Source organism: Canis aureus, chromosome 8 (assembly GCF_053574225.1).
Source record: "Canis aureus isolate CA01 chromosome 8, VMU_Caureus_v.1.0, whole genome shotgun sequence".
NCBI lineage: Eukaryota > Metazoa > Chordata > Mammalia > Carnivora > Canidae > Canis > Canis aureus.
In genome coordinates this window covers 5,284,563-5,297,462 of record NC_135618.1, presented here as the reverse complement: position 1 = coordinate 5,297,462, position 12,900 = coordinate 5,284,563, and the positions used below count along the sequence as shown (strand labels likewise).

General features: G+C 35.0%; 1 protein-coding gene across 3 annotated transcripts in view; it reads left to right on the top strand.

Moving 5' to 3' along the window:
- LRRIQ3 (leucine rich repeats and IQ motif containing 3) overlaps positions 1 to 12,900 on the top strand; it is a 173,588-nt gene that overhangs the window by 147,528 nt on the left and 13,160 nt on the right. For 2 of the 3 annotated variants that reach the window (XM_077905051.1, XM_077905053.1), the window contains exon 7: positions 3,658 to 3,735. The exons of the other annotated variant lie outside the window; for it this stretch is intronic. In XM_077905051.1, coding sequence (XP_077761177.1) covers positions 3,658 to 3,735 — 78 coding nt within the window. The remainder of the gene's footprint in view (positions 1 to 3,657; positions 3,736 to 12,900) is intronic. 3 annotated transcript variants of the gene reach the window in all.

Below are 12,900 nucleotides of genomic sequence, written 5' to 3'. Positions count from 1 at the left end.
TTTATTTTGAGAGAGAAAGCACTTGTGGGAGTGAGCAGGGTCATGATCCGAGTGGAAACCAAGAGTTCACAGGTCAACCAACTGTGCCACCCACGTACCCCTGAATGTGTGATTTTTATAAACTTTACTTTTTCTTGTGGTAAGCTTGGCTCCTATCTCAGGCCGTTTATACTATATTATGTGTGTATACGTAAATGGTATGGCTTAGAGGAAGACTTCAGACCTTTTTCTATTGTTACTAAGAAAATCTCAAAAGAAGAAACGGCCCCTGTGTGATCAAATTTCAATAACATTCATGTGCGTAACAAATCCGGGAAAACTCAATGTGGGACAGAAGTTGATGTCACTGCTTTTTGATTTTGTATTTACTTTATTTTTCTTTTTTCCCCTCATCTCCTTTACTTTACCTGAACTCAAAGCTGTCTCAAAGCCTATTTACCACACAAGGCCATCTGCTAGTGCTAAGGTGTCAGACAGTTTTGCTGAAGAGAGCAACTGCTTCAGACCCATTTGTGAACATTCAATCATATCTGTACTGATTTTAAAATAGACCTTTTATTTCCTCACAGATGGCTCATAAATCTGTAATACATTTAGGAGAACCAAACAAGATCTGTTGACCACAAATGGTATTGCCCTCTGTGTTCCTGCCTTCTAAAAGTTTCATGTGACAGTTAAATCTGTCTGTTGAGATAATTTAAAATAAATGGGTTATTATATGGCCTAGTTATTTTGCTCTTCAATAGAGAAGTTTATATAACGTACAGATATAAGGATTTCTTTTTTTTGCAAACATTATTCTTTAATAGAGTTAACTCTATCTGAGAGAAATAATTTTGTTGCCTTGGTATTGAAGACTTCAGTTTGTAGAAATTATGACTGTGCCTCAAAATTATATGATATTATTAATGAAAAATATATAAAGGTAGCATTCTCCTCAATTTTTACTTATTATTACTAATAATGTTAAGCGAAACAAATAGTTCAAAATAATTTTCTTATTTTTAGGAAAAATATTTTAAAATGACATTGTATTGATGAAAAATTAATCATCTTTTAAGACACAGAATTAAATATGACGTATTAGTGAAATGTTAACTTGTGTTTGAATATGAAAGCTATGAATTTCAAAATCATTTCATTTAATCTAGTTGCCTTGTATTCCCTACTGCTTATTCTTATCTTTCAGATTTGAGATGAAGTTGATTAAAAAATAATTCTTACCTATCCAGTACAATTATTTAGACTCATTGTCATTTTACCCTGATTGATTTTCATCAGAGAACCTATTCCTGTTTGATATTTTTGTATTTATGAGTTTGTGGTCTATCTTTTCCCACTAGAATGAAAGTTCCATGAGACCTGGGATCATGCCTTTCATACTACCCTTCTGTACAAAGTGCATCGCACATAGCAAATGTTCAATGTTATGGATGCACTTTGCACATGTATTGTATCTGTTATATATGCTATAGTAAGCAAATAAAAGATTTTTTTAATTAAAGAGAAATTGCTGATATCCATAGAAACCAAGTAATTCTCAAATAAAAAGGAAAATAAAATTTAGAGAAAAAAATTAAGAAGGAGTTTTAATAAGAAATTTCATAGTTGTGATTCCTAAATTTCAATTGAATTTGCAAGCCACTAAAATATGAATGAGTGGATGGAAGGATGGATAGATAGATGAATTAATAGATGAATAAATCAAAATGATTCTAGGAAGCTAGAAGCTATTAAGTTCTTCACTGAGACCATATGTAATTTTAAGTAGCTGCCATTGGGGGAAATTGGTGTCTATTACATTAATAAAACACTGAAATTGAGATTTGAGATCTGAGACTGGATAAATGCTCACAGAATCTTAGACTGCGAGGTACATTATCTAAAAAGAAATTAAAATAGAAGAATCATTAACATACAAGGATGAATTACAATTGAAATGAAATAGAAATCAATAATTTAGGAATGAGGAAAAGAGAAAAATGAACTCTAATATGACCACAAGTAGCAATTAAAAATCCCAAATATCTATTTTATAGTAGACTATATATAGTCTCTGAAGGTTCCATGAGACTTCTGACATTTCTACTTACTGATTTCTACTTTGAAGCTTGTATCATTGGAAATAATCATAAAATTGTGTCCTTTAGAGGTTGGTATTCTAAGAATATAAGGGCTTATATTTAAGAAATACTTAAGGTCTGCCTTTTCTGGCTATTCTAATCACTGAACTGAAATTTGGCAATATCTTTTGGTCTCTGCATCTCTCAACTGAAGACAAAAAATGTAAAAAAGTTAGTGTGAAAGCAGGACATGAGGAAATATATCTATCATCATTATTTACGTTGTAGTCTCTTGCCAAATTCAAGGGAGGAGGCATGCATTTTGTGGGTTAGGCCTAACTGTACTTTTATTTTTATTTTTATTTTATTGTGGTAAGAATCCCTAATATGAGATCTAACCTTGTAACAAACTTTAAGTGTACAATACAATATTGTTGACTACAGGTACGATGGTGTACTCTACAAGCAGCTCTCCAGAGCTCCTTCATCTTGCTTACCTGGAACTATGCCAGTTAATTAGTAGCTCCCCAGTTCCACCTCCCACAGACCTCAGCAACAATATTTCACTCCGGTTCTATGTATTTGAGATACTTCATGAAAATGGAATCATTTGGCATTTGTCTTTCTATGACTGGCTTATTTCACTTTGCATGATGTCCTCAAAGCTCATTATATTGTCTCATTATCTCAGAATTTCCTTCTTTCTTAATGCTAAGTATATTCCATTATGTGTATATGTGACATTTTCTTTTTGCATTCACCTCTTGATAGACATTTAGGTTGTTTCCATACCTCGGCTATTGTGTATAGTGCTGCAATAAACATTGCAGTGCTAATAATGTCTCTTCTAGATCCTGATTTCAGTTATTTTTGATAAAAATTCAGAAATGGGATTACTAGATCATATTGTATTTCTATTATTAATATTTTGAGAAATCTTCAGGCTATCTTCCATAGCGTCTGCACCATTTTTGTATTGCCACCAACAGTGTGCAAGGGTTCCAATTTCTCCACATTCTTACCAACATTTGTCAACTTTTATTTTTTAAATACCCATCCTGACGTGTGTAAGGGGAGATCTAATTGTGGTCTTAACACATTCTCCTGATGATTAGTGACTTTGAACACTTTTTTTTTTTTTAATGTATTGTTAGCCATTTGTATGTCTTCTTTGGAGAAATGTCTATTAAAGTCTTTAGTCCATTTACAAAATTTTAAAAACCAATATTATGAGTTTTATTCATTTAATTATAGGAGTGTCTTACACATTTTGGAGATCAACCCCTTATCAAATATGCGGTTTGCAAATATTTTCTCCTTCTGTAGACTTTTTCCTTTGTTGATTGCTTTGCTATGCAGAAGCCTTTTAGTTTGGTATAATTCAATTTGTCTATTTTTGCTTTGTTTCCTCTGTTTTTGTTGTCATATCCATGAAATCATTGTCAAAACCAATATCATGAAGCCCTTCCCCTACATTTTCTTCTAGGAGTTTTATAGTTTCAGGTCATACTTTAAGGTTTTAATCCATTTTGAGTGATTTTTGTGTGTGTGTATAGTGTGAAATAAGGTTCCAATTTCGTTCTTTTCCATGTAGACATCCAGTTTTCCCAGCACCACTTGTTGAAGGACACTATCCTTTCCTCACTGTGTATTCTTGGCACCCTTGTCAAAGGTCAGTTGACTGTATGTGTGTAGATTTATTTCTGGGCTCTCTATTCTGTTCTACTAGTCAATGTGTCTACCTTTATGCTACTATCTTCTCTTGATTACTGTAACTTTGTAATATATTTTGCCTCTAGTCTTGTTCTTACTCAAGATTGACTTGACTATTTGTAGTCTTTTGTGTTTCCAAATGAATTGTAGAATTGTTTTTTCTATTTCTATAAAAAAAATTCCATTGGTATTCTGATAGGGAGTTACACTGAATTTGTAGATTGCTTTGGGTAGTATAAGCATTTTAACAATATTAATTCTTCCGATTCACTGAACACAAGATAATCTACTTATTTGTGTCTTCATTGTTTTCCTTTTTTCATTAGCATGTTAATGTTTTAAGTGTATAGATCTCTCACCTTAGTTTAATTTATTCCTACACATTTTAACTGTTTTGATGCTATTGTAAGTGGGATTGTTTTCTTGATTTCTTTTTCAGATAGTCTGTTGTTAACATACAGAAAAGCAACTGTAGGGAAGGAGAGGAAAAAATAAAACAAGATGAGATCAAGACAGAGAGACAAACCATAGGAGACTCTTAATCCTAGGAAATAAACTGAGCATTGATGGAGGGGAGAGGAATGGGGAGATGGGTTAACTGGGTGATGGAGGGCACATGATGTCATGAGCACTGGGTATTATATAAGGTTGATGAATCACTGACCTCTACCTCTGAAACTAATAATACATTATATGTTAGTTAATTGAATTTAAGTTTAAAAAATAGAATAAATTTATGTGTAGCAATTTTACTGAATTAATTAATTCTAACCCAGTTGGTGGGGGGATTCTTCACAGTTTTCTAGATATAAGATCATGTCCTCTGGAAACAGGAATAGTTTTACTTCTTTCTGATTTAAATGCCTTTTGTTTCTTTTTCTTGTCTGATTCTTTTAGGATTTCCAGTACTATGTGTTTTTTTTTTTAATTTTTAAAGATCTTATTTATTTATTCATGATAGACAGAGAGAGAGAGAGAGAGGCAGAGACACAGGCAAAGGGAGGAGCAGGCTCCATGCAGGGAGCCCGATGCGGGACTCGATCCCGGGACTCCAGGATCACGCTCTGGGCCAAAGGCAGGTGCTAAACTGCTGAGCCACCCAGGGATCCCCTCCAGTACTATGTTAAACAGGAATGACATCCTTGTTTTATTCCTGATATTAGAGCAAAAGCTTTCAGTTTTTCACCATTGAAAATGAACTACATTGGCTGTAGTTCATTGCCACTAGGCATGCCTAATAAGAAATGCTAAAAAGAATTCTTCAATTTGAAAGAAAGTAATACAAAACAGCAATGTTACAGACGATGTACTATTAATATAAGTACTACCTTAGACACTTTAAGACACCAAGACAGAGACCTACCAACAGATTATTTTTATGCCCCTTTATTATCTACCAAACAGTATTAAACAGCATTTCATCATTTTGTGTTTATGTATGCTCTTGTCAACCCTCTGCTTAAGAAACAAAAAAAAAGAAACAAACAAACAAACAAACAAAAAAAACAAGTACCAGAAAAACTCTGAACATATTTGGATTCTGAGCAGTTTTTAGGGAGAGAGGAATGTGTTAGATACTAAGGAGTTCCTTGCTGTGAATCTTCTAAGTATGGAAATCTTCAGGTCATTTTACAATATATTTTGGTACAGAAATTATTGGCAGGCATGATTTATAATTGTGGCTCCATTATTTTACACAAGGTTTGTGTAGTGGACAGATCCCTTTCTGGTTTTTAGTGGCAACATTTTTTTTAAAAGCTAGTATGAATTTTGCATGGGAGATATTTTAGATTTTCATGTTATTTGCTTATTAGTTTCGATTTGTTTAACATCTTTTTTTATAGGCAAGAGACAAAAAGAATCGTAAATTTTACAGTGAGAGTTAAAGGGCTTCTGATCTATTAAGAATTCAACCAAGGATTTCTGAGAACACCTATGTGCATATCCAATTTTCAGTCATAACTTTGATACCCTGCTCTGCTTTTTCAGACTAAGTATGCAACTAGAATCTACTTTAATACCTTGTTTTTTGCATTGTTTTGACTTCTCCTTAAACCAGTGGCCAAATAAGTGTTATTTCTAACTCTGCAATTCAACTAGGCAGTTCTAAATTTTTTCCCTGAAAAGAAAAAAAAAAAAAAGCTATAGTAAAGGAGAATGTAAAATAGAACTGTATAAGCTATTTTCTTATTTGACTCAGTAATTTAAGTAAAGGGCTAATTCCATAGTAGTGACAAGAAATGTTTGAAAAATATGTATTAATCTGTCTCTAGGCATTTTCCTTTAATAAGCTTGGATAAGAGATACAGTAACCAAACTTCCTAATGTCATATTTTTCCTTTTCTATGTCAACTGTTTTTTGACAGTTTGTTTGCATTACCTTATGTCAGTGCCCTTCATATCCAGCAGTAGTATTACATTATTGCTTGCCTTGTGTGTATAGACAGATGACCTTTAGCCCTTTTGGGTTATGTTTATTGTCGGTTCCCTAATTCACAAGTGTGAGTACCATTTTGTGGCCTATTGTTACTGAAAAGTTTTTACTGGATATTGAGCCACTGCACATTGGATAGAAGGTGCTTATGAATCAGATCACCAGTCTACCTCACAGATGTGAACTGGCATGTGTATGGCTTTCATGATTATTTTTCTTGTCCTATGATAATGCAAGAGTAGCAAGAAAAATGTAGCTGATACAAAGATGTTACACATGTAGACCTTATACTTGCTTGTATAGAAAGTTCACTTTTAAAGCTCCTACCTTAATATAGTCATTGTTTTGGCCCTTATTGCTGTCAGCTGGATCTAATAAAGACTCTTGATGCCACTCTCAGATAAGAGATAGGAAAGGCAAAACAAAACAAAACAAAAAAAGGCTATAGAACAGTAAGTAGATGAAAAGTGTCAGAATAAGTGAAAAAGGAAGGAAAACTAAATCAATGAGGTGAGGAAAGAAGTACTATCAGATATTTCAAACGGGTTATCCCTCTGCTATACCTAACTCTCATAACGGGACTTTCTTCTTTTAACTGAAGTATAGTTGACACATAAGGTTACATTAGTTTCAGTGAGACTCTTGAATTCCTTGTAAAACACAAACTGTTGGGCAGCCCCAGTGGTGCAGCGGTTTAGTGCCGCCTGCAGCCCGGGATATGATCCTGGAGTCCTGGGATCGAGTCCCACATCGGGCTACCTGCATGGAGCCTGCTTCTCCCTCTGCCTGTGTCTCTGCCTCTCTGTCTTGCTCTGTCTCATGAATTAAACAAAAAAAACAAACTGTCTTTTAGAAAAAGTAATATAGTTAGAAGTACAATATGTATTTTTAAAATTCATCTTGAGGGCCCCCTAAGTGATGTAGTTAAGTGTCTGATTCTTGGTGTTCAGCTCAGGTCAAGGACGTCAGGCAGGGTTGCAGTAGTCCAAAGCTTAACTAGAATTGGAAGACTTCATTCCAAGATGGCAAATTCGTATGACTCTTCTTCACAGGTGTATGTTCCTTAATGCCTATTAGCAGAAGCCCCTTGCCCTATGGGCCTTTCAAAAGAACTGCTTAGACTTTCCCCATATCAGGTCATCTGCCAGAAAGAACCCAGAGCAGGACACAGTACCTTTTATGAGTCTTGTGAGACACACACTATTTCTTTTGCCATATTGTATTCATTATCAGTAAATCAGTAAACCCACCACATTTGGTTCCATACTTTGAAAGGAAGTGTGCAAAGGATTTGTGAGTCTATTTTTACCATCACTGTATCCGATATAAAGATTTTGTAGGGCAGCCCCGGTGGCGCAGCAGTTTAGCCCCGCCTGCAGCCCGGGGTGTGATCCTGGAGACCCTGGATCGAGTCCCACATCGGGCTCCCTGCATGGAGCCTGCTTCTCCCTCTGCCTGTGTCTCTGCCTCTCTGAATGAATAAATAAATAAATCTTAAAAAAAAAAAAAAATTTTGTACTCATGGAATGGAAATCAAGCTCAAGTTCATCAAATAGTTAACGGCTGTTTTGTCTTTACAAAGACATCACTTCAAAGTTTTATATATAAATTCAGTATTTGATATCTCATTTAATAATTTATATCCTATTTTATCACCATAATAATATAAATGGAATATAATTACATGTCTTTTTCTCCAGATTACAAACCCCTCTCTTTTTTTTTTTTTTTAACCAGCATACTTTACAAATATTAGTATTCTGATTTCTTCCATGGCTAGAAAAATTTGGAAGCGCTGTTCCTTAAGAGTGGGATAAAACCTGTTCATAGAGTTTATAGAGAAGTCTGTTTATAAGATGGGCAGTAGCTGCCCGTCTTAGCACCTTGGGTAAATTTTAGTTTTTGGAGAATAAGGAACACGTCTTACATATCCTTGCATCCTATACTACAGCTAGCATACTGTTTTGTATTTTTGGCATTCAGTTAAAAAAATTCAGCTATTTGTTGAATATGAGTATTTATACTCCAAACAAATTTTATTTATTAAAGTTGTATTTACTTATTTGAGAGTGAGCTAGCACATGGTGGGGAAGGGCAAAGGGAGAGGGAGTGAGAATCTAAGCAGACTTCATGCTGAGTTCAGACCCGTCGTAGGGCTTGATCTCACAACCCTGAGCTCATGACTTGAAGGAAACCAAGAGTCAGATGCTTAACCGACTGAGCCACCAAGGAGTCCCAAAAAGTATAAAACAATTTTTATAGTCATTCAGACATTTCCAACAGTTGAAAGATTCTGTGCAGGAATTTTCTCCATTTCTTTCATTGACAAATGTAACATTGTGTATGTGTGTGTGTGTGTGTGTGTAAATATGAATGGACTCAATCTAATTGAATCATTCTATATCATTCTGTATTTTAAAATAAGAATCATTCTATATTTTAAAATCATTCTATATTATATAATGATAATCATTCTATAATTTAATATCATTCTATATTACATATAATATAGACTATTTTAAAATAATAATGAAATTCTGTATTTTAAAATAATAATGAAATTCTAAGTTACAGAAGAGCACTCACTGTGCTTATAGGAAGAATATCATCAAAAATGTACATCAACCGGGCAGCCCCGGTGGCTCAGCAGTTTAGCGCCGCCTTCAGCCCAGGACCTGATCCTGGAGACCTGGGATCGAGTCCCACATCGGGCTCCCTACATGGAGCCTGCTTCTCCCTCAGCCTGTGTCTCTACCTCTCTGTCTCTGTGTCTCTCATGAATGAATAAATAAATAAATAAATAAATAAATAAATAAATACTGTATATCAACCAAAAATGGATTGAAGTATCTGATATATGCGTACCAGGATTTGAGAGTTTCCCACCCCAGGTTGGCTGTGCTTTGGGCTATGTGCCATGCTTTTTAAGCACCTATTTCATGAGTCTCTTGTTAATGGTAAACACCACTACACATAGTAACTCACTGCCTAAGTGCATTTTTCAAGTGATAGAAAACCTCCTGGGCCCCCATTGCTATGACTGTAGAATATGTCAGACCCCACTTAAATTCCAGTCTCTAGTTGAAATTTATGCCAAATGGAGCCTAAAGGCTGTAGCAGTCCACCCCCCACCAGAGTGATCAATGTCACTGAGCATTCCCATTATTCACTAAGAGCACGCTAGTGTGCACAGCATACCATCTAAGGAATGGTGCTTAGAAACTCCGAAGAGAGGGTGCTCCTTTTTTTTGTATTAGCTGCTCAGGCTTTCATAACCAAATACCACACACTGGGTGGCTTAAACAATTTATTTTCTCACAGCTAGGAAGGCTGAAAGTCTAAGGTCAGGGTACCAGCATGGTCATTTCCAAGTGAGACCCCTTTCTAGCTTGTAGATGACAACCATCTTCTGTGTGTTCACATCACCTTTTTTTTTTTTTAATTTATTTTTTTATTTTTTTAGTGCATGTGTGCAACGAGAGAGAAAGAAAGCGAGCTTTTTGGTGTCTCCTCTTTTAAGGACACTAATCATATTAGATCAGTATCATTCTATTATTTGTTTTCTGTCCTTAGTTTTTTGTTCCCCTGTCTTCTTTTTGTGTATTCAGATATTTTTGTAATCTATTTTAATTTATCATTTGGATTTTTAGTTGACCCTCTTTGCATTATGTATTTACTTTCTGTAGGGATTTTAATATAAATCCTTAATTCCGCACAATCTATTTAATATTGTACCACTTCACATAAAATACAGAGAGGATGAATGTAAATGGCTTATCTGGTTGCATGATTGTTGTATTTTATATGAAGTAATATACTTCATGATATAATTTTCATTCGTATTATGTGTTTTAGGTTATTTTGTGGGCATCATAAATGTTGTATACTCTGGATTCTGTTATAAGAATATTAATGTTTATAACAAGTCATTATTTGTTTTTGTTTATTCTCCAGAGTCCTCAGATATTTGTTCTTTGTTTTATTGTTTTATTTTCTAGATGTTAGCCATATGTGAGCATCTTACCCCAACATATTTGCTATTTCTTTTAAAGATTTTATTTATTTATTCATGAGACACACAGAGAAAGGCAAAGACACAGGTAGAGGGAGAAGCAGGCTCCTCACAGGAAGCTCGATGTGGGACTCGATCCTGGAACTCCGGGATCACTCCCTGGGCCGAAGACAGGTTCTCAACCACTGAGCCCCCCAGGCGTCCCTTTGGCTATTTCTTTAAGCCTCAGTTCTTTTTTTTTGAAAAATAGGGATAAAAATAATACAGTACTTACCTCATAAGATTGTTGAAACTGAATTATGTTATTTATTTAAAGGATGTGTAACAAGTGACATATAGCAAACATTTAGTGTATATTAGCTGTATCATGATTAGTGGTCAATACCATCTACCTAATAAGGTTATCAATATTAAAATAAATGATAAATATATATGTAAAGAAGTAACCCTAGTAGCTACCACATGGTAAGGGTTCAGAATATGACACTATTTATGTTATTCAAAATGAGTAATCATTTTATAGATGGTGATGCAAATGGGGCCTTTCAAATAAGTAGGAATAGCATGGACCAAAGATAAAAAGTAGAAGTGTTTAAGTCCTATTCAGGAGTTGTGACTATTATATTTGAAGTGTAAGGTTCTTAAAGGGAATAACAAGAGATATGGGAAGTACAGAAACTGAGGGTGCAAAAGATGGGAGGAAAGCATCAATTTATTTATTTTTTAAATTTTTTTTTAAAGATTTTATTTATTTGTTCATGAGAGACACACACAGAGAGAGAGGCAGAGACCCAGGCAGAGGGAGAAGCAGGCTCCATGCAAGGAGCCTGATGTGGGACTCGATCCTGGGCCTCCAGGACCACGCCCTGGGTCAAAGGTAGGTGCTCAACCGCTGAGCCCCCCAGGTGTCCCGAAAGTATCAATTTAAAATCAGCAGCCCACTACCCAAACTGAAGAGTATTCCTGAATTGGCCTAGCTGTCTGTAGGAACAATATTCATTAGGCACATGTTTATTGAAATCCTGTCACGCACCAGAGATTCTTCTAAGTGCTTTTAGTTTAAAGTAGTGAACAAAACAAACGTGGTCTCAACTTTCATAGAACCTTGGGGACTTGTAACCTATGTTTTAACAAAATAATTTATTATATATCTACCAAGTCCTGGGCACTGAACTAAGATATTAAGTAACTTAAAACAATGCAGACAGTACAGTGTTACTCTCCTACCTCCTGTCTGTTATTGGGCAACGTCCCTCTAGCAAATGGGACCATATAATCGATCTTCCAAACTGGGTTGCTTCTGAGACTGAAAGCGGTCACTGTTAGTAAACTTCACCAGGATAGTAGGAAAAGCGGGCACTTTCCTTTGCAAACTGGGTGTATGCATATGCCAAATCTCTTCACATATAGTGGCATCCAGTTAAGTTTGTTTTTTTTTTTTTTTTTTTTAAGACTATAAGATTTTTGAGCCAGCACTGTTTTCAGTTTTGAAGACTCTAGCTTATAGTAGGTGGTGCCATATATTTATTAATCTAGGTCAAATTAGTTTTCACTTGTAAACCTGTAATGGACGAAGCTGAATTTCTTTTTATCATTTAAAGTTCTGGCACTCTAAATCGTGCCTGGGAATTAACCTACAAGTCATTTATGTCTTGACAAAGCATTATAAATGTGGTTAGAAGTAATTGGTAGGTGGTATTGAATAAGTACACAAGTGTAAAAGCATGTAAGTTTTTATAGGCTATGGCAAAGGATTTGAATTTTATCATGAGGTCATATGTAAACTCTAGGCCTTTAAAGACAGTTTTAAGAGATCACTCTGGCTGATCGCTCTGTGGGCAGTGAAGTGTGTGTGTGTTGGGAAATACAGAGACTAAAGTGATTGCAGTTAGTCAAAGTAAGAATTGATAGAAACTTGAAGTAGCCTCATGGTGGGAAATGGAGAAAAAATCAGTTAATTTGAGCTACATTTTTGTAGGTTTTACCTACATACTAATTGATAAAATTGATGTGGGAAGAGTAAACTAGTAGGTAGCATTTGCTGAAATAGGACTGATTTTAGAGGGGATTGGTTTCTAGTAGCAAAAAAATTGAATGCACGAACTTTGAAAAATACTCTGGGACTTCCAAGTGGAGATGATAAATATGAGAGTTATCAGTGCAGAGATTGATATTTAAAGCCATGAGAATGATTCATTTAAGGAGAGAGGTGGAGATGGGAAGGAGACCGAGTATCAAGTCCTCAAGTACTTTGAAGATTCTGTGGAGAAAGAAGAAGTGCAAACTGAGAACAACCAGAAAGCTAGAAGAAAATTCAAGGGAGCTTCAGAGAATCTAGGAAAAATAAAAAAATATATATCCCTAAGATATCCGGATGGTTTCAGAGACTATGGAAATCAGAGAACTTGAACAGCAACAACAACAAAAAGATTTTAACAAGAAGAAACAATTAACTGTTAAGTGCTAGTGAGAGTTAAGAAAGATTAGAACAGAAAAAAAAAATTCTTTTATTTATCACCATAAAATCCTGTGGTAGGAAGAGTTTCAACATTTGAGGGAACAGTAGTATAAGAACCGTATCTAAATGAGTTGAAAAAATATATACGGTGAAGAAAAGGTAGCACAGGGAGACAAGTCAATAAATTTTATTTTAATATTGAACGGGAAGGTGAAATTGT